Genomic DNA, 21,301 nt, shown 5'->3' with positions numbered 1-21,301 from the left:
GGGAACCTGCTTTTTTTTCTTTCCTATGTACATTTCGTGAGTGCATTTCTCTTCTGGGGAAGGTAGTGAGGCCATTTCACTTGCTGTGCCATCACTGTGCTAGTCTCACACAGCACACATCTCATTTGTGTTGCAAATATAGAGTCCCTGTTTTCCTAGTGCCTGGCTGAGACAGGTGCCTGAAAGGAGGAACTACTTAAAATTCAGCCAGACTAGATGGAAATTAAGGTGGCAGGTCAGCAAAATCATCTACAGGAGATGGCAGGTATAATATCCGTATTTTTGAAAGGTATGTCCATACAAGTTGTAAAGAGGTAATAGCTTAATATAATATTTTACTGGCCTACAGAGTACAGCACTGTCTGGAATTAATGCCCTTAAGGACATTTGGCATTTAGAAACTTCAAGTGAGGAGCATTTGGATAAGAATTCATTGATGTTTTGGAGTAAAGGGTACATGATGACTGTGTTCCTCAGTCACGGGTCCGATCTGCATCTCCTGGCTTCTCTTCTCTGGAGCCAGGGATTGTCTGGATGTTACTTGGATTTTCTTTCCATCTTTCTAACCAAAATTCAGATGGGAGCACAAGAAAGGCTGTATGCATTGCCATTTCTCAAAGATAATCTCTAGTATTTACTTTTCTGGTACTTGGATGCTGTTTGCTGACTGCCAGAGCTCCCTTCAGCCTGTGTCCATTGACTCAGGGTGTTTCTGGGGTTAAGGGGCTACAAGGATTTTTTGGCTTTCTTTTGAAACGCGAATTCTGTTTTAAGTTGGCTAGATCAAATCTACCACATCAAATCCCAGTAGATTTTGCTCTCAGAAGGGTAGTTAGCAAGCTTATAGAAGAAGTCTCAAGTTCCTGAGCTGTTTTTTGCATCTTAGTACCATTTCTGACAGGTTTACTTTTAAACTAAACAACCTAAAAAAGGCAGTTTTCTTTCAAATGGAATGTTGTTAGAAGTGCCAGTGTCCTCTTATGTGTGGCACACCCTGCTTTTTCTGATCTTTCTGTATTTATCATGTTTGTCGTGCAGTCTCAGAGGACTCACCTGTACATAGCATTTGGTGGTAGAACATAGGGGGCTGAGGTAAGTTAGCTGATCTTGGGAGAGGAGATTTCTTAACATACAGATTTTTTTTCTTTTATGTGGGAGCTGGTACATGGTAAGAGCATTTTGTTGGAACTCTAAACAAAAATCTAGCAGAAGACTGTTAAAATCCCCATTTTTTTCTTAATCGCTGTTGTATACCATCTTGGTGACTGATTTGGGCAAAGGAGCCCCTTTTTAGATTACTTAGGTATTGGTATTACTTTAGATTTGCTAGTTCTGTGGCATAACAGCTTCATCCATTTTAGTAGGAAATAAAGATATAGATATTCAAAAGCTTAAGTATTTGGACGAAAGAGGCTTAGCAAGATTTCTGGGTGTATATGCAGCTGTGCTACGTAGTACGGTTTGCTATAATACTCTCACGTTTTTGGGGTTTTTTTATATTAGAAGAAAACAAACCCAAGTTATGGCTAGGGCTGGCTAAAATAAAGGGGGTTTTGTTCTTAGGGCAAACTGGATATAAAAATGGCTTTCGTTTGACCCCATCTAAGTCCACATACTTCTAGTTCTTTCCTGCAAACGAGTATTTTTGTACCAGCACCAGCACGGAAATGTATCTAGCTGGGTGCATCTCCGCCGTACAGCTACAGGCTCTGACAGATGCTTAGGGCTTCCAGGCTTCAAAACAGTCAGTTCTCTACTGCTTGTTGGATCTGACCGAGCTGAGGCTGAAGTCCAGTGTATGAAGCTTGTCAGAGCTCCATGGCAGAAAGCTGTGGTGTGACGGAGCCAGCAAGGCAATGGGTTTCTCCTGGGGTGCCATCTCTGTGTGGCCCCAGTTATCAAGGCGTGCATCTCTGGGAGACGTAACCTGGCCATGCTTCTGCCAGCCTCCAGCCATGGAGCACTCGTGGTGGTTTGAGGAAACGCATCAATAAATCAAAGGTTTTGAAGGGGTGGATGGAGGCAGCTTCTCAGCATTCCTTTTAATCCCATTTTTGACATGTCTATGCTCAGTACTGTTTCACTATGCTTTCATTAATATAGTTGTAGTTTCTTTGCTAGTTTTCTATGTAAAATTCTTTTTTCAGATGTGTTGTTTTACTACTTCTGCTTGTTTGTGTGACTTTACTATGAAATGACCAAGTTCGTTCTTCTCAACAGCAAATTAATTTTTAACCATGGAAATAATTAACCTTTTCTTTCTTGAACTGGGATCTTACTTTTATGCTGTTTTGCATTATTTTATCCATAAGAGAACGACTAATATTCCTCTTAGACTACGCTATATCAATTTTCCTTTTGCAAGAACTAAGGTATGAAGCGATGGAAAGTGGTGCAGTTGTTTCATGCAGGTAAGTGGCTAGTCAGCAAAGTGGTTAAACAACTTCCCTGCCTCAGGAGAGGTGGGTTTCTTCAGAATTGTTTTAATTTATTGGTCTTAACTGTGCACAAGAGTTTAATGTAATGCTGATTTGAATCACTTTTTTTCCTGCTCTGTCGTCTAGCTTTTTCTTTTTGTGGTCTGGAACTTTGAGCTCTACATGATACCACTGGCTTTGTTGTTGCTGCTGGCATGGAACTACTTCTTGATCGTATCAGGGAAAGATAACAGGCAACACGATACGGTAAGTCTTCTCTACTTCAAGCGCATACATGTCCTTTTCTTTTTTTAACTAGATAAAATTTTGTAACTGAGTTTAAATATGATACCTTTTTGAAAGTGTCTCGGTTCACAATGCTCCGCGGACAATTTTCGCACCTGCAATTTAATTTGTCTCTGGCTGTCCAATAAGTGTGTCTCGTTTTGTTGAAAATTTCATGTAAAATACAGTAAAGCATGTACTATCCTCAAAATCTGGTTTGTGCAGGAGCAGAGATGAAAGGCTTATTGGTCAGGAGAAAGCAAGTTCTTTGAAAATGGTTTTGTGTGGCTAAGGCCTTATTTTTTATTTCACATATTATGTTGCATTTTTTATTTCACATATTGAAGTTAAAAGGTTAAAATGGTTCCAGTTTGCTAAGTTGCAGAATGTATCACATTTTATTGTATTTCACAGTTTATCATTAACATGCTACCATTCACTGAGCTTAATATAAGCCTTTTCTTATTTTCTTCTCATCTAATACCATCATTTAATTAAGTGCATGTAGTTGGGATATAAAGTAGCAAACATTTACTAATAACTGACATTTATTAATAATAAAAGCATGGTTCAGATTTTCAGAAGTACATATCAAAAGTTGATGGTTTATTCTATGCTGTGCAAATTTTCTAGTATCGAGGCAGCTTAAGGATGTTGTATGTATTTTATTGCTGAACCTTATGAATTAGGTATATGTATTGGTATTCATATGTCAGAAGCAGTGTGCTGTCTAGGACATTACGATCTGGATGGATAACTGGATGAGTGGAAGAAAACCCAAACTGCTTAGATAATTGGTCTCAGGGGATAGTGGTTAATGGAGGTTGGTAACAAGTGGAGTACCACAGTGCACAAGGATTGTCCTGTATAACATCTCGATGACCTGTAGGAGGTGACAGAGCACGCTGCCAGCAAGTTTTTTGGATGGCGCCAGGTGTATGGGACCAGTTGTTATCCTGCATCTGCCAGTCAGAGACCTGACTGGGCTGGAGATTGGAGCCAATACGAACCTCATGAAATTCAAGAAGGAAAAATGTCAAGTTTTGCTCTTGAGGAGCAGTAAACCCCTTGGAATGATACAGGCTGAGAACTGATTGACTGGGAAGCAGCTGTCCAATTTGGGCCTGAGTGTCTTGGAAGAGACAGCAAGGTAAATATGAGGCAGCAGTGTGCCTCTCACATCCTGGGCTCCATGCACAGGAGCTCCGAGGGAAGCCACGCTTCCCCTCTGCTCAGCGCTTGTTAGACTGCATTTAGAGTAGAGCCCAGTTTTGGGCATCCCAGTTCACAAAAGACATTGATGAACTTGAGTGAGTTCAGTGGAGGGCTACCAAGATGGCGAGGGGGCTGGAGTACCTGCCCCATGCGGAGAGGCTGAGGGAGCTGGGCTTGAAAAAGCCTGGAGAAGAGAAGGCTTCGGGTGACCTGAACAGCCGCCCTCCGCTGCCTGTAAGTAGGTTATCAATAAGATGGAGCTAGACCCTTCACAGTGATGTGTGTTGAAAGAGATGACAGGCGTAATTTGAAACAGAAGTTTCATACTGGAGAACCCTTTTTCTGCCATAAGAATTATTAAGTAGTGGAAGACGCTGCCCAAGAAAGTTGTCAAGTTGCTGTTGAAAGTTTTCAGGACCTGGCTGGATAAAGCTCTGAGCAACCTGATCTTAGCTCATGGCTGGCTTTGCCTGATCTGTCACCCATCTACATCACTAAGCCTGTTGTGCTTCCAAGGGTCATCTAAAATTAAGGGATGATAGAGGTATTCCCTGATCATCAAGGTTTAAAAGACGCATTACTTAAATCACAACCCTTAGTCTCCTGCTGCATGAAATGCTCCAAGCTTCTCAACCTGAAGATTTTATGAGTAGGTGAAATCCCTTGTGAAAGGAGAGATTTCACTTGTGAGCTGCAATACACTTAATTTCCCTCTGAAATACCACCTGCCTGTGAAGATCAATTGGGTCATGTAACTTTTCTAACAAAATAGTGAAGCTATTGATGGGCTCTCTGTTGAAGACACCAAATGCGGCTCTGAAATTCTTCCTCTTACTAAGATTGCTTCAGACCAAGCTATACAGTTTTTTATCAACCAGTCATATTCATCGCAAATATTTGATATCAGTGCTGTTAGTTATTCTTTTTTTGTTTAGGTTTATCACAAGTTGGGACCTAATTTTTATGGTTTGAGCTTTGTTATCATCATGGTGAGCATCTGTCTTCTATGAAGTTATCTGCAGACTTACTGGATGCCTTTCTAATTAGCTCACATATCTTCAGTAATATCACAAGTCCTTAGGTCAGGTCATTAGCACAGTATCGTTAGATTAGGAGTCATTTAAATATTTCTGTTTTCCTATTCAGAGTGTAAATATTAACTAAATTAATTAATCAGTGTTTCCTAGTGGCTAGAGAATGCTTCAGGATTCACATGAACTGGCTTCTGTTCGCGAATCCCCAGAGATTCCTCATGTGCCTCAGTGAAATCACTGACTACTTATCTTAGGAATATTTTCTGTTTTAGACATTATTTTGAAATTGTCAAGCTAATGATAAGACAAAAATATATATTGGTTAACTTTTCTTAATAAACACTGGACAAGCATCGTTAAAAATTGTATGCACTTCTAATGCGTTTAACGTCTATGGAAAGTACTTGAATTTGAGGCCTTCAAAAGTAGCTCGGAAGAGTTAGTTTGCATTGTAATATCCCTACAAGAAAGCAATTAGCAATTATCTCATCAATTCAGGCATTAGGGACTGCACTCTTCTGCAGGTCAATGGAACAGTGATCCCTGAGTTTCTGTCCGGATACAGCAGAAGGGCCAGCCCTAACTCATCCTTGTTTCGCTGTCTCTGTAGACAAGGTATCATTTGCTACGTCTGCTCGGGCACCAGTGTCTTTGAAGTGGTTTGGAACTTATTTTCTTGTGGAATAAATTCATCTACCAAATGATCTGGGTTACTCCATCGTAACATGAGCCTGTGCTGCTCGTTTGAATGAGAGTATGATTATTTTGCCATTTACTTGTAATGTGTATGTAATGTAGAAATGTAGTAAGCTGTATGTGGAAGTCCTTTCTTGACTGAAAAGTGCAATGAGACTGGGGCAAGGGGGAGCCCCAAGTGTATTTGTTAACAGGAGATGAGTCTGTTGGAAAGTCCGACAGAGATGTGAAGCAGTGTACTAGGCATTGCCGCTTTCATGGATTCTGCTGGACTCTCTTTGTAGATTGTGGTTTTAGTCGAACAGTGGCACAAACTTCAAGGAGAAGCATTGGATTCCCTATCTTTTATACATTTAGGTGAAGACGAGTTGTGTTTCTGAAGGATATGATTTCACGAAATCCGAACTTTTGCATTAAATATTGGTCTAAGCAGATGTAGATAGACGTAGATTTAGTGGACAGTTTCCTAAATGAATCTGTGAGAATTCAGACTGATCTAAAATGAATGAACGTCTGCCATTGAGTCACGTGGCAGGGATGAAAAAATCACAGAATAAATATTTCCTTCCAGTATTAAGCAAAGGGGGGGGGGGGGGGGGGGGGGAATTGCTAAAATGGCATTCTTAATGTCTTTCTCTGAATTTTGTAGTAACATTTTTGCCTGAAGCTTACCTAGCTGCTTCTCTTCAAGGATCCTTGCACTTCCTTAGAATCGTACCTCTAAATATCTGACCCCACTAAATAATTTCTGCTTAGCACAATTGTCCTTCTCATCTTAAACCATCACTACCTAAACACACAAGACTTGAACTGAGTGGATCATACCGCTTTTATTCTTTTTCTTGACTTTTTTCCAGCATCTTTTTCACATCCTTTGAGGGAGAGGTATCAACCGCTACCGATTCTCTGTCCCCGCTGCTCCTTGTCACCTGCGCTCGGTCTGTGCGGTGGGAGCAGCACGGAATCGCTGCCCCTGTGCAGTGCCAGCCCAGTGCCTGGGGCGGGTTCAGGGTAGTGGAGCATGGCATGGTGGCAGACCACAAACTAACAAAGTATGCTGGGGTTTAAAGCTTCTTTCCAGTCTTTTTAAGAAACTACTTAATATTTCCATAGTTTCAGATGTGTTGTACAAAAACTCCTCACCTTTATAGACTGGAGAAAACAGCAACACTGTTGTCTGGTGTCTTTTTTGTCCCTTCTGTCTCTAAGCAAAAGTCACAGTTATTAGGAGTGCATGATGTTAGTTAAAAAAAAAAAAAAATCCCCCTGCTTTTCTACTTCAGGCTGTCTTCTGACTGCCTGTGGGCGCTGCCTAATGAGGAATGGTCAGGTAGTCCCTCAAAGTGATTGAAAATGTTCCCACTCTCCAACTGCTCTTGTCTCCTTCCCTGAGATGAAACAGTTGATTGTGTGGCTGGAGTGTGCCATATTGAGAATGAAACCTGATTTGCACGGTTATCAATATATTTTTTCATCCCCTGTGTATGTGAGCCTGACTACCATGGTTAGCTCTGCCAGCTGTTGAGCCAACTGCTGTAACAGGCACATTGGATCTCCTCTGGTGGCACTGCAAGTTCTGATTCTTCCTCGAGTAAAGAGGTAGCAGACAGGGAGCCCGGGTTGTCTTCTTGATCCTGCCACTGAGGAGGAAAGGCTGGAAGAGGAGTGGACAGATCTGGCAGGTCAACAACCAGTTGCATAGCTTTTATTGACAACAGGGACTCGGTTTGTACAACCATGGGATCCTCCTTGAGGACTGAGGACTGCTAGGAAGAAGCAAGATCCACCTCACCAAATGGGGTAAAATCTTCTTTTCCAGAAGGCTGGCCAACCTGATGAGGGGAGCATTAAAGTAGAAATGGTGAGGGAGGGAGGTGATGATGACCCACAATCAAGTGAGGAAGTAGTGGTCTGAGTTGGCAAGCAAAGGGCACAGGGTGAAGTAGAGAGAAGAGACCTCAAAACCAACCAAACAGGGCACAGAGGGTGCCCACCCCAGGTGTAGGTACACAAATCAGGAGATGCCACTCTGGAAGAGGCTCTCACACCCTTCTGAGAACCCAGCATGCCAGGGGATCTCTCCCTGTAGTGTCTTGTACATTAGTGTGCACAACACAGGAACTAGTAGATGTTAAGAACACAAGAAAGCACTTTTACTGTGGTGTGGTCACACTCAGGACAAGGGTCCCCAGAGAGGTGGTGGAGTGTCTGTCCGTGAAGATATTCAAGACCTTACTGGACATGGCCGTGGGCAACCTGCTCAGAGGTGACCTTGCTTGCGTAGGGGGATTGGCTCTGATGATAGCTGCTTGAGCAGAGGGATTGATCTGAAGATGCTGCCAACATCTGCCGCTCTGTGATTCTCTGACTGAAGATACTAATCTTTTGCTCTTTTTGGTCTATTATTTGTTAGGCTTGGGTTTTTTTTTTCCCAAGCAATTTAAAATTTAATAGAAGAACAATGCATATGCCTGGAGTTACCTATGAATGTTTTTCTGCCATATATACCCCTATGGAGAAGAGGTTTAATCACTTCAGTTCACATCTTGCATTTATAGTTAATACTTAGAGCCTTTAAGGAAATATTAAATAGCTAATTTCCTCTTGAAGTTTCAAGTTGCACATGTCATTGCGTAGAAAATGAGGGTGAGCAGCTGGGAGTTAATGTGCTGTACACAATTTCTTATGAATCTGTATAATAGAGTATGTACACATATTATTGGTCTTGTACGAGTGATACAAAATGGCACAATGCATCTTTTAATTTCATTGAAGATTTTTTGTGAAATAGGCTGTCATGACTTATGTTTCTAGAGCATATGTTTCTATTAAAAGTTAGAGTTGGACACATTTGGGATGACATTTTGATGATAGACAAAAAATAACTTTTGTTAAAGGCAACCTTTCATTTTGAGATTTTAACCAGTTTCTGTGAGCACCTTTTATACAGTCCTCCAATATGATATGTATGCTTAGGGTTTTTATTTAACTTTATGTGTCTTCTGGAAACTGCCACATGAAGAGAAACAAAAGGGAGGATGGGAGGAAGGATCCTTACGAATATATCCATCGCACTGAATGCTTCGTTTCCTCAAGAAAGTGCAGTAAGTGTGATGGGCTTGAGTTGGTTGTGCAACCCCAGCCCAGCTGCAGCTGGAAGAACTTTTCTGGTTAGAGCCTGACCACTTTCTTCTGGGAGCAAGGAAACGGTCCATCAGAGCTTTTGGTGAATGTGTTGCTGCTCCTGCTTGGGGCAGAGCACCGCTTTGCTGGACATTCCCTAGAGAAAGCAACCCCACCAGGAAAGTGCCTGATGAACCACCTGTTCTCCTGCAAACTGAAAACTGAGTTATCAAGTGAAAAACCAAGGTAGTAACTTGGGTTTTCTGTGTTTCTTCACGTTATGGTCTTAAAGCGTGGAAACATGAGTACTTAAAAAGCTCTTAGTTTCAAAGGGTGTCATCTGCAGATGGATACAAGGGCAAGCACCAAGTGCTTCAGATCTGTTGCCTGTGCAGTACTGAGGGGGGTTGTGCTGGAAGCCCAGAAATCCTCTTCTGCCAGGGAGTCAGCAGTGATTTCTAGCTGAGGACTACGTTCTTGCTATGGATTTATGGTGAAAATAGGTATCCTTGTCTGTATTGCAGCTAGACAGTGTCTGGAATGTGTCATTTGCACAAGATGATACAAAAGGGTGTTGTCAGGTTGGCAATTGCATCTTGACTTCGTTTTGACTGTACTTCTCTCTGGTTTTGCCTCTGGTATGATAGCCACAGCAGCAGCCACAAAATCAAATGTGGTGGGAGAATACACAGCTAGGCACGGAACAGTATTACATGTGTAAAACTAGTCTGATTTATGAGGCCTCTAAAAGTAAGGAAGATACAGTTGTTTCTATAGCATGATTTTCGGCGTTAGGCGGAAAGGATTTTACCTGGTATTTGCTAACCACTAAAGTCAACTTACATTGTGCTCGGCACCTCAGAATAGAAAGTGTCCCTCGCTGTTTCTGCTTCAGCCCAGTGGCAATCGGCACGTCCCTCTGAATGCTGCAGCAAAGTCCACGATCTTTTCTTAAAGACGTGTAGCCCACCTCACTTGTGCCAAATTATTCAGAATCGCAAACTTGCTCTCCGTTTGTTACCGCCAGTGAGGTGAGTTAGCAAGGCTTGTGCAGACCTGTCATCCCCGGCCTGTGCATTTGGTGTGGGTGCTCCCCGAGCACGGAGACCACCGGCAACATGTGCCTGAATGTTAAGTAGCCTGCCGAGAACCGTTGCTGCCTTCGTGCAGCTGTTTGTTCTTGCTATCTGACCCATATAGTCAGGAAGGAAAAACACACCATAGTGCCCCAGTATGGGACAGGGATTTTTTTTTTTTAATAAATCAGAAAAGAAACATGAAAATGTCAGCTTAATCAAGCGTTTAAATTTTATTAATCAAGTCTAATTTTTATGAGTGCAAATAATCGCTGAAGCTGGACAAATTTGCTCTAGATTGCATCAGAAACATAATTTTAATATTTAATGGCCTGCTGAATTTAAATGGAGAATTATCTTTATGAAACATGCTCTTCATAATTTGCCATTAAATGAGAAATGAACAAATCAACATAAATCTTACATAAAGGTTATTTAACTAAATGTTGGTACTATAAATATTTTAAATGCATTATGCACTAATTTAACAGTCACACAGTACACTATATAAAGATATAAGTTGGGCAGAAACCATAATAGAATGTAATACTGCAAGTGGCTATCTGGGCTGCAGTTAAAAGACTATCCGTGCTCCGTGCTGCAATTATAAACCCTGCATCAGAGGTTTACGTACAAATCAGAGTATGTAGTAACCCCTTGCTAAAACTTTACATGGCTCTTCTTATCCTAGTAGGAGTTACAGAAGACAAAGGCAGTGCAGAACTAAAATATTTCAGCTGGTTTTGGTCACCTGAAGAAAAAAACTAAACCCCCACCCTAGGTATCTCCAGCATTTAAAAAAAGAAAAGGCTTTTTTTCTGTCATAAACCAATTGATTTTTTAATTGGATTTTGCCTTTTTTTCAAATATAGACTTCCAATATTGTGGGCACCTAAAATTGAAGTTTACTGCACATAGAGGCATTTTTTTCTATGAGACTGTTTTAATGATTTTTGCAAAATTTTTTGCATTTGCATCAAGATTTACATTGCAACAAGATTCACTTGACAGGCTGTAGTGGCCGTTATAAATAATCAATATTATATAACCTAACATCAGTTTAGTTTCTAATAAAAATTCCCATAGTATTGTTAGTTTTTTATTCATCTTTGGTCTGGTTTTCTTTTACTTCAACACATTTTAGTTTAGCCTAGAGTTTAAGAACTTGTGGATTGTGCTGCAGTTTTAATGTATTTAGCTAAATGTTTCAGCTGAGGTGGGGGGTGGGGGGTGGGGGGGAGAAAAAATTAACGGAAATCACAATAATATGTGTATTAGATACATTGTCACCTAAAATATATAACACAGCTTTTTTCTACTGGAAAGCTTGTCAGCTCCAAATTTTAATAATAATAGTGATAGGCTGTGTCACACCCATGAGCTTAAAATTATTTGGATAAATGCTGTTTTAAAAGAGAAACGTGTCTGGTCCTGCTAGAATCTGAAAACTGTTTGAAGAGAAGTAATAATAATGGTGAAAACCTATATCAAGCCATTGTGTCATTAATAAGAGAGTTTATCATGAGGTTTTGCCCAAGATTTCTAGCTCACAACATTGTGAAGGTGTTATTTTTGATAGTCCTGCACAGCGAACTTGCCATTGATATTTAGCCAGCCAAAGAACAGTGGGTTTTTTCGTTCTGCTGAACTAAAAATGAGGCATTCTGAGCGAGATCTGACATCTCAAGAGCACAGTACATGTTGAAGCCTTTAGATGGAGACATACTTCAAATAAACACCTAATATTCAGTTCATAGTGCATTGTGTAAATACAAGAAAGAGCTAAGATAAACGAGAACCAAATATTGAAAGAAATACAGAAAAAAAGGCCTACTACGTGTGCCATTTTTATGTTAAAAATGACTTAGTCTTACCTACATTGGCAACTGAATATTGAGGGCATATAAACCTGACAACAGGAAAAAGGTAACGTGCTCCTCTGTAATAAACTGTATTTACAGCCTATGCCTGTTGCCAAGCAATTTATTATACTGTAAATAAAAATTCTGTTGTTGACATTACAGAACTACACATAATCACTAGCATGCATCAAAAGGCATCTGATAGCCATATTAAAGTCTCATTTCCTATTAAGGATCAGACTAAATTACAATATGAGCACTTCCCAGAATAAGCTAACCAAATGCATTCTGTAAGAAGAAATAATTGTATTTGAGTGTCTCTGTAAAAATCAGGAAGTATTTTAGCAGTAAAGTACTAATGCTTTTTGGTTTAGCCTGCTGTCTTCTGTACTGCAGTATATTCAACCTTACTGGCAAGCTTATCACAGTAATTATTATTACATCTAGTGGTTCGGTTACCTTGATGATTGCTGCAGATGAAATACCCCAAGGTCAAAACATTAGTAGTATTAATCAGGATCGCTTGTATTCCATATATACTACACTCTTAAATCAGAATCTGTTAATTTGATTTTTATTTTCCTTATAACTGTGGTATATAAAAGGTGGACATTTTAATTAAGCTGTATCGCCTGTAAAGTTTCTCCTCAGCAATTCCGTGAAAGAAGCAGATGTCATGTTGTGAACATGAGCAGAAAACTGCTGCTGAAGCAGGCTTACTGGCAGTGGGCATCTTCACTTGAACTGAAAGTACTTGGAAATGCCCTGAGAGAGGCCAAGTGTTTTACGCATCCTTCTGAATCTGTGCACATCGCACAATTTTATATTACGTTTACACATGGACACTGAACTGGGTGGCACACATGCATACAGTACAGTTTATGCTGGCACGGTACGAATGAATCATGAAATCCAAACGTCCTGAACAGTACAGTTCTGACGACATTCATTGCACATCTGGAATGCATCTAATTTGGAATCGAATCTCGTTCTCTCTTTTATTTTGTCTTACGGATGTGAATACCTACCTGTGAAAATACAAATGTCTGCAGAGATTTTGACACTGCAACATGTGACCTAGCATAAAAACAGTTTTCTTTGGTTTTTCATTTGAAACCAGCTACGTTTGAAGGACCACATCAAGACACAACTCAGTCTAGAGAAGTGCTAGTGGAGGCAGGGCATTGCTTCACTTTAAAGAAAAGTATGAAGTTAACAGTCGTCAGGGTTATCTCCAGAGGTAGTGCCTCTCCTTTTATTTTTTTTCTTTATTTTGCATATTAGTGGAGAGCAGATACCTGGTATTGTTAACATGTAAAGACATCGAAGTATCTCCTGTGCAGGTGTTTCTTTTGGATTGGTTGAGGAACTTAGAACGGAAGATAATTCACAGAGTGACTTGTGGTTTGCACGTTTTGTGTGAGAAACAGCAAGCTGATAGTAAAAGAGATGGACCTTTCATTAAAAGTGGTGTTAAGTTTCATTGTGTCATATTTCCATGGAGTCTTCAGGTTCAGGAGGTATTTTAAAGTTCCATGCAACCGCGGGGTTCTGATTCAGCCTCCTTGTAAATAACTAGACTCCAACCATACTTTGCAGGTGTTGAGGTTAGAAGTCAAAGTGAATTAATTTCTCAGAAATCCTATCCTGTTTGCTAGTGGACAGGTCATCTTTGGAATAAATGCAAGTTGTAAGTCAGTGTCAGCTTCCTCCCAAGACTGCGCTGCAGCCCGCCGAGGCCGGGGTCTTCGCCGCCGTGCTGAGGCAGCCACGCTGCCTCCTGTAGCCTGGTGCAACGCTGCTGCCACGCCAGAACAGACACCTCTATGACCTCTGCAGATCGTACGGCATTTACAGACCAAGCTGCTCAGAGAGGGTGGGAATGGACCAGGAGCAATGGCAGCACGTCGGAATTAGCCTGCGTGCTCCTGCCAATTAATAGGCTTTTGTTAGGACTGCTTTGCACAGGGAGGATCTTACGTTGTTTAAGCATCACCTGCTTACTGTTTGGCTGTGAAGCAGCTGACGTGCCGTACTTGAGGTCATTGACGTGTGTTTTCTAAAATGTCATCTGTATTCCTATTGCGTTCAAGGGACAGTACCAAGAAACAGGTTCTTTCAAGACCTTCTACCAGTGTGCGGCGTGTAAGTCTGTGACAAGTGACATTACAGAAGGTCATGTCACTTTTAACTGCTTGCATTAGATCTTTCTGATTTCCCCAGTGCCCTTCCTTTGTTTGATTAATACTACTTGATTTCAAGCAAGGTATAGGAAGGCATACTTTAGAAGAAGTATTCTATGGGCAATCTAAGATTTTTGCCATAGAACTTTTAATAAAATAACTCTAATGTTTCATTCTATCTTCAGATGCTTTTTCCTGCCCTCCATCTCCCTCTCCTCTCCCTCCTTCCCTGTTTCCTCCCTCCCCCCATCATACCTCCCCCAGGTACAATGCTTGACATAGAGATCCGAATAACTACCATATTCCTTCAAACCAAAGCAGCGCACGTGCACTTTATTTGAATAGCAACGAGGCAGAATCAAAGGAGAAAAAGAAATGCCATTGTGTATGGTTTTTTCTGCAGTATTCTTACTACAATGTTGAACTGAAATCTGTTGCTCAGATCTACTGTACCACTCTTGGAACAGCCTTGCTTTGTTCTGCAGAAATAGGTTGTACTTCAGGATATGGCTTTTGTAAGGCTTCAGCGTACTGATTCTGCACAGATAATACAATTATGAAGAATCTACCGTCCCTGTTTTATTTTGTGTCTAAGTTCTGAAAACACTTGTTTTAGTGGTTTGATAAATTGTATTATTGTGTCCTTATTGTCTGAACGCTCTTTTTTTAAATTTTATTTCTTTTAACTCTTCCTTTTGCATTTCAAGACAAGTGAAAGCATGGGCTATGTTTTATGTACTTCAAAGAATCATTTAGGCATCTTGGGCACAGGAGCACTTTTACTGTATTTTATTTTGGTACGATAATCAAATTCTGTTTTCCTTTCCAGACAATTCGGTACTCCGAGGCTCAGTGTAATTGATGATATGACTAACCTGGAACAAGAGCGTAGACTTGCAGTAGCTTTTGAAGTAAAAAATGGAATGGAGGAGCTGGAAATCTGGGCTCAGTTCTGGGCTTCAAGTGATTTCAAAGGACTTTTTGTGTCCTTTGAGCAAGCTAGCATTTTGCCACTGTATAGAAGCTTGTAAAGTAGTTTGAGATCATTAAATGGGGAAGAAAAGAAAATGTGACTCTGAAGTATTATTATCTGGATAATTTAGAATGGGTATTGTCATGCAAGCGATTTCAGTGAGGTGCCATCATTTGCAACAATTTGAGAGGTTTCCAATTCAGCTAATTGTCTCCATGCTAACTTTAGCACTGATGTGAGATAGGCATTCTGCTGTTCAATCCTGTCAAGACAAGGGATTTCTGGAAGTACATAAGAGATCTTTAAGTGTCTGGGGAATCGTAATGTTGAATAGTAGGAGACGTAGTGAGTTTAGTCAGCTCCAGGTGTAGGCAGTATCTGAGTCAACAGATTCAGGTTTATACCTTGGGCTTTAGTCACCTAATGATGTAATTGCAGATATTTTTTTTGCACGTGGCAAAACTGATTTAAGAGGGTTTCCGTCTCATTGCAGCCCTTGACAGCTTCTTTTCATCCTCTCTCCTCAGTTCACTGTTTTCTTGGTAGAGCTGATGCTAGTGTTTCTGGAGCTGCATGGTGAACTGGATCACCAAAACCATCCGTGTTGAAAGTTTCAGGGTGGGTGGTTTTTGGAAGAACTCAGCCCAGTGTTGTAGTTTACAGCTCAGCTTCCCCACGGACTTGGAACAGCCCAAGGAAGATGACAGTGAGCTACCAGGAGAGGAGAGGAGCAGGGGGGTGATGCAGGTTCATGGGAAACTGAACATGCCTTTGCTTCCACACACAGGTTGGTGAAGACAGGACCCTCAGACTGCTCCAAACAGGATGGCTAAAACAGTGTACCGAGCTTCAGCAGGAACTGACAAGCATTTCCCCTCTCAACGCTGAGGTGTGACCATCCCAGACTCTGTGCACTGTCTCTGATTCCTTTTCTTTAGGAAATGGCGCAGAGCTGGCCAGAAGGGGAAACTGTTGAGGGAGGTGTCTTCTTCATGGATAGTGGCTAGAGCACAGCCTTGTTTCCTTCTTCAGCCCAAGGGGACACAAATGCCTCTGGCTGGCTGGCATCAGGTCAGAGGCTGCAGAAGGTTCGGCTGGTCAGGCTCCTCCTGCTGAAATCGTCTTTCTGGGCAGGAGGCAATTCAAGAGTAGTTGTTCCTTCATTGCTCAGGTCATGCTTCTTCCTTGTCCTTTTGAATGTGCTCCTTCTTTTGCTGTTCCTTTGGGTTTTCCTTTGGGTTCTAAGCTCAGGGACAGAGCAGCCAGTAGACCGAATTGGAGGCTCCTTCTCTTCCGAAGTGTCCCAGGCTTGTTGTTAGAGGTGTTCAGAGACTGGGTTCAGACAAGGATGAGCAGCTGAAGCTGCCGATGTTTGGAACCATGCAGCTGACCTGTGTGCACTAGACATGCGTATTAAATCAGTCTACGTGGAGTTTACATTTTGCATGGGCTCATGTAACAGGGTTACCTGGGATCTTCTTGGTGGTGGAGATAATTTGGAGAAAGGCATCTGATACACTCACTCTTCATTTTTAAGTTCTTCTCTTTCCTGAATTTGGCTGTTGGGTAGTGTTAAAGTCCCTTTAGTTCTTGGACGTGGATTTGGACACGATGAGATTGTACTTGCAGCTGTGTTTGGGGGCGTGATTATAGAGTCGTAATTTTAATGTGTCATCTTAAATGACACGTGCACTAAAATCGTTTGTAGCTTTACCTATATAACAAAGCAAACTATCGTTTTAGTTGGTAGCAGGTCTGTAAAATAGGCCAAAGTATTAATGTTTCATATGAACGAGTTCTTCCTTCTCTTGTCCTTTTAATGCATATTTTATAATACATAGTACACACTTTTTGCATCTGTAATATGACACTGGGATAGTCGATCTTTGCTGACCTTCATTATGGATGTTCTTACAGCCTTGTAAGTACTCACAGATAAATAATGATATAAAGAGCCACGTTATTTTCTGGTTATAAGGAGGTACAACTGTATTACAGTTCTACAAACAGAGAATTTTCCCTGTGGTGTAGGCAGAAGGGGCAGTCACAGTGTTGTGAGAGAGGGATTTGTGAGTTCTAAGCCTGCATCTGCAGCTGATCATCTTCAGAAAGTCATTTAATATCTCTGTAAACTAGATTTAATAGTGGCTCATTTCGTGCTTATAGTGTGATTAGTAATTATTAGTATTTGTAGAATGGAGTGTATGTGTATATTTCGGTGTTGGACTGAAAAGGCTGTTTAAACAGAAAAATACATGGATGCAGACATGTGGCAACTGCAGCTAGCAATGAGTGTGCCTACAGATTATATGAAATGACTATTAAGAAACACAGTGCTAATGCTGACAGAGCATATGGTATATATCTTTGTTGTAGATTATAAGGAGATAAGCTAGTATGAATTTATTCCCAGCTTTGTATTCTTCAAATCTCTTGGTGAATGCTGTAAATTCTATTAAAAATGTTGCATGTTTCTGTAGGTAGCAGTAAATTTCAAGCAAGCATTTGTGTGTGCTGCATAGGCACCAGTGGAGCTGACAAAGGATTCCTTTAGTTAAAATAATCATATATTGAATTTTGAACTACCTTTTAAATACTTAAATTGTCAAGCAAGCGTTTTGTACAGGAAGGGTTTTCAGTATATAATTCCCTGATGTAGGTCAATTAAGGCTGTAACACTTTCCTAAATTTGAATCTCTAGATCAAGTGTTTTTTCCTAGTTGTACATTTTCCTTCTGTGCATTTATTTCAAATGTTAATAAAGTTTTCATCTACAAAAGCTTTAGAATTGACAGAACAAAACTCTTCCTTTTTAAATCATGACAACTACTACTGTTTCTGTCTGCAGGTAGTGGAGGACATGCTAGAGGACGAGGAAGAAGAGGATGACAGAGATGACAAGGTAATTATCTTTCCTAGCACTTGGGTATCTGGGGATGGGAGAATTTAGACATGACACTGTTTTTACAGACAGTTAAAAAAGGAGCTGAAGTGTTTTAGTCCAGAAAATTGGACAGAGCTGTTTATCATCCTAACAATGCTACAGTGTGTTGCAGGAAAGGATAGAGGACTATAAATCCTGCGGTCTTTTTTTTTTTTTTTCTTTCTTTCTTTTTTTTTTTTTTCCCTTGGTCCAGAGCTGGGTCAAATATTTTTTCTGCCAGGAACAAAAATAATTCAGCCTGTCTGGAACTTGATAGCTCTTGTGAAGATAACTGCAGTGACAACTGTTTTTGAAGGACAAAAATTTGTCCTGTCTTGAGTATTACAAATAGGGCTGCATTTTAGGGGAAAAATGGTGTAGAAATAGCAACTCCATACTAGCTAAAGTTGGGATATTGACATCTATAATTCTCAAAAAATTACTTGGAATGGCTGAAATGCTTTGCACTCTGTATGACATTTAAATAATCACAATTCTCGTAGGCATCTGCTTGATTTGAAGTTGGCATTGTGGCCCAGCAAGCCAGGTCACTGTTGCAGATCGCTCAGCTATCTGAGCAAACGCGGTTTGGTTTTGAGGCTGCTGGTTGGGCTGAGGATTGCAGCCACAGTAAATAACAGCTCATTTCCACATCTTATTGAGCCAAGCTATGGGACTGCTTGGATTGGTTGTCCCCCAGGGAGAGGGAAAAACCAGAGAAAAGAAATTAGAATGACCTTGCACCACTGAAGCAATGGCTAGCGCTGGCGGGAGAGCTTTCTGGTGAGACGAGTGCAGTGAAGACAGCCCCGTCGTTGCTGGTATTTTCATACCAGGAAGGTGATATTTGTGGAAAGAAAGAAAAGGGGGGAAAAATAGATAATTTTACAAGAACTCCACATTAAAATACAGATGATTTTGACCTTCACAGATGTTCCCCCACTTCTGTTGTGGTAAAGCAAGGAGGGTTGATTGGTTTTGTGTTGGTTTTTTTTTTTTTTTTTCCAAGAGGAGAAAACCGGTGTACGTTAATTTATGCCCTTGACCTTTGTTTCTAGTTGAGATGTACAGTTATACACCACTGTAAGAATTCATATGCTGGCAGCAGCATTTGAAATGTCAGAAAATTCACTGTGATTAGTTAATCCCCTGAATGATTATTTTTCTGTTAGCTAACACCTAAGACCTGAGAGATGCTGAAAAAAAAAAACGGGTATTCTCCTCATTCCATTGCCAGCTCAAACATTTTACAATTGACAGAAGGTTATTATGTGAAATTCTTCTATACATCACTTAAATTGTTAGCTACATCATTTCAGAATCGACAAACACTGTAGTAACAAAACCTTCTTTTACAAAACATGTATGTGATGGTTTTTAGCACTAAATGATATGAGCATACACTTCTGGCAATAAAATATATGATTTATTGCAAAGGTCAGTCATGTAGCTGTGGAGAGCTTGTATTTTAACTCAACATGCTGGCTTTGAATCATCATTTCTTTTCTGATAAACACTGATCTGCCATCCATTTGAGGGCATTTTCTCCTGTTTCGTTCTGCTTTATTATTAGAGCTGGTGCAAAAGTATCATCCTGGTAGCGTGTGTGTTCCTGGATATTTTAATCACTGTGATTAGTTCACAAAGAATAGTGCTTGACTGCTTGTCATTTAAGCCAGCCTATGTAGTTACCACTTAGTGGTTTTTGGAAAGTGCAAAATAAACTCCTGTGCAAGGGAAGATCAGGGCGGGGGTCAGCCCCCCACCCCCCCCAATTCTCTGGCGATTAGCTGATGCCGGGCAAAATATACCCAATTAGAAATACCGCACTGGGTTTCAATGTTGTGATCTAATATTCAGCTTTCTCAAACTGACACCAGAGTTCAAACATTTTTCTAGACCTAGTTACCAAGGTTGAATAAAAGTGAGTGCTGACATTACTGTGTGCATTCAGTGAAGCCCTTTTATTGAATATTTAAGAGCTGTCTTTCTATACAGAAGATGTTTAGGTTGGATTTTATAAATTCAAAGCTGCCTTCGTTATTGCAAACATTTTGAATTCTCATGATTGAATATGCTGTTTGAATGGAAAAGGAAATTACACTTTCTAAAACAAGCATTTATGGACTACCAGGTATATTCAGTACTCTTCACAGTGGGCATTATTTTGCACTGAACTAAACTGTAAAATGTAAGCACATGGTTAGGACCAAGTTGCTTGTCATTAGAAGCTGGTAGGGTGTTTTTTTCTTCTGGTGCACTAGACGTACTCTGGTAACTGCTGCTGTTCCTCTTACATCTTTTTGTCAAAATAGAAGGGTGGAGTTTTGCACTATTGAGATTCATAGATGTGTTTTCTTAAAGCTATGTGCAAGACCAAATTTTCTGAGAAAACAAATGCATGTTTTGTAACGCCACCTGGTAGCCACCTCTGGCTTTTATTATTCCTCTGTTTTTTTTTTCATACGGTATCATAGAAAAGTCAGGTAAATGGGTCTTCTTATGCGATAAAAGTGAAAAGATTAATAAATGTGCCAAAGCCTCACTTTAATTGAAACTGAAGCATATGTTGCAAGTATGTGAAATATGTCCCAGATGTTTGACCACGGCCAGTGTCTTTGCTTTCCCTGATTACCACAAGGCAGCTATTAGTCCTGTAACCTTTGGACTTAACGGTAAATGGGGTATTACATGGCACAGAACTGGAGCACCTGTTTTCCATTCAGTAAAGACCCCTGGCAGGCTTTACCTAAGCCTGTCCGTATGTTTTCACTTAGCAGATTGTTGGGTGATTATGAAAAGTGTCTTTCTTTAGAGCCAGCTTAGATATTAGTCACTTGCTCACAGTGAAAGGGCAACTCTTTGGCTACTTGATGAGGTCCGTGTGGGCAGGCACTGATGTAGGTTATGGGACGTGTGACAGAGGGACGTTGCTCCCCATCCCAAAACTGAAGAGTTACTGAAGTCATAAGCTGAGGATGGTCAATGCTTAGATGTATGTAATTAGTTAAAGTAATGCATTTTATTAATAGCGTGGTGTAATACTGACAGGAGTTTGACAAGGTAGCTTGCACTTGCCGCAGTACTTAGTCTCATTCCAATGTTCTGAATTTTAGTAACCTTATTTTCACCCTCTGCTGCAATAAGGTACACAGGACTGTCAATTTAAAGTCGTAGGATTTTATTTATTTATTTTTTTTACTGGAGAATGTTAACTTTCCTCTTGAGTTGCAATATGGCTAATAAACTAAAATGGCAAGTATAGTTCTTGTTATATCAGTTACAAACCGATGCTTAGCAGTGGAACGCTTTTTTCCCTAATTTTGTTTCTTTGTCATGTTACATAGTTAGGCTCTGAAAAAGTTGTAGTTTGTTTGGCTCAGGCATTTTTCCTTAGTTTAATACTAGTTTTTCCAAGAAATAGCACTGGATTCTGCATTCCATATGTTCCATACTGCTTGCTAAGCCTATGCCAACCACAGATTTACTGTGGTTGATAATCTGATTTCTGTTT

The 21,301-nt window shown here is 40.4% G+C and overlaps 1 protein-coding gene across 5 annotated transcripts in view; it reads left to right on the top strand.

The window, feature by feature from the left end:
- The window catches only part of MCTP1 (multiple C2 and transmembrane domain containing 1), a 278,349-nt gene that overhangs the window by 221,178 nt on the left and 35,870 nt on the right, over positions 1-21,301 (top strand). For 3 of the 5 annotated variants that reach the window (XM_040580755.1, XM_040580756.1, XM_040580759.1), the window contains 3 exons: positions 2,565-2,684; positions 15,652-15,753; positions 17,713-17,766. In XM_040580755.1, coding sequence (XP_040436689.1) covers positions 2,565-2,684; positions 15,652-15,753; positions 17,713-17,766 — 276 coding nt within the window. The remainder of the gene's footprint in view (positions 1-2,564; positions 2,685-15,651; positions 15,754-17,712; positions 17,767-21,301) is intronic. The other 2 variants (XM_040580757.1, XM_040580758.1) reach the window with 1 other exon arrangement.

This window comes from Falco naumanni, chromosome Z, assembly GCF_017639655.2.
Source record: "Falco naumanni isolate bFalNau1 chromosome Z, bFalNau1.pat, whole genome shotgun sequence".
Taxonomy (NCBI): Eukaryota; Metazoa; Chordata; class Aves; order Falconiformes; family Falconidae; genus Falco; species Falco naumanni.
This window is presented reverse-complemented; position numbering and strand designations above follow the sequence as displayed.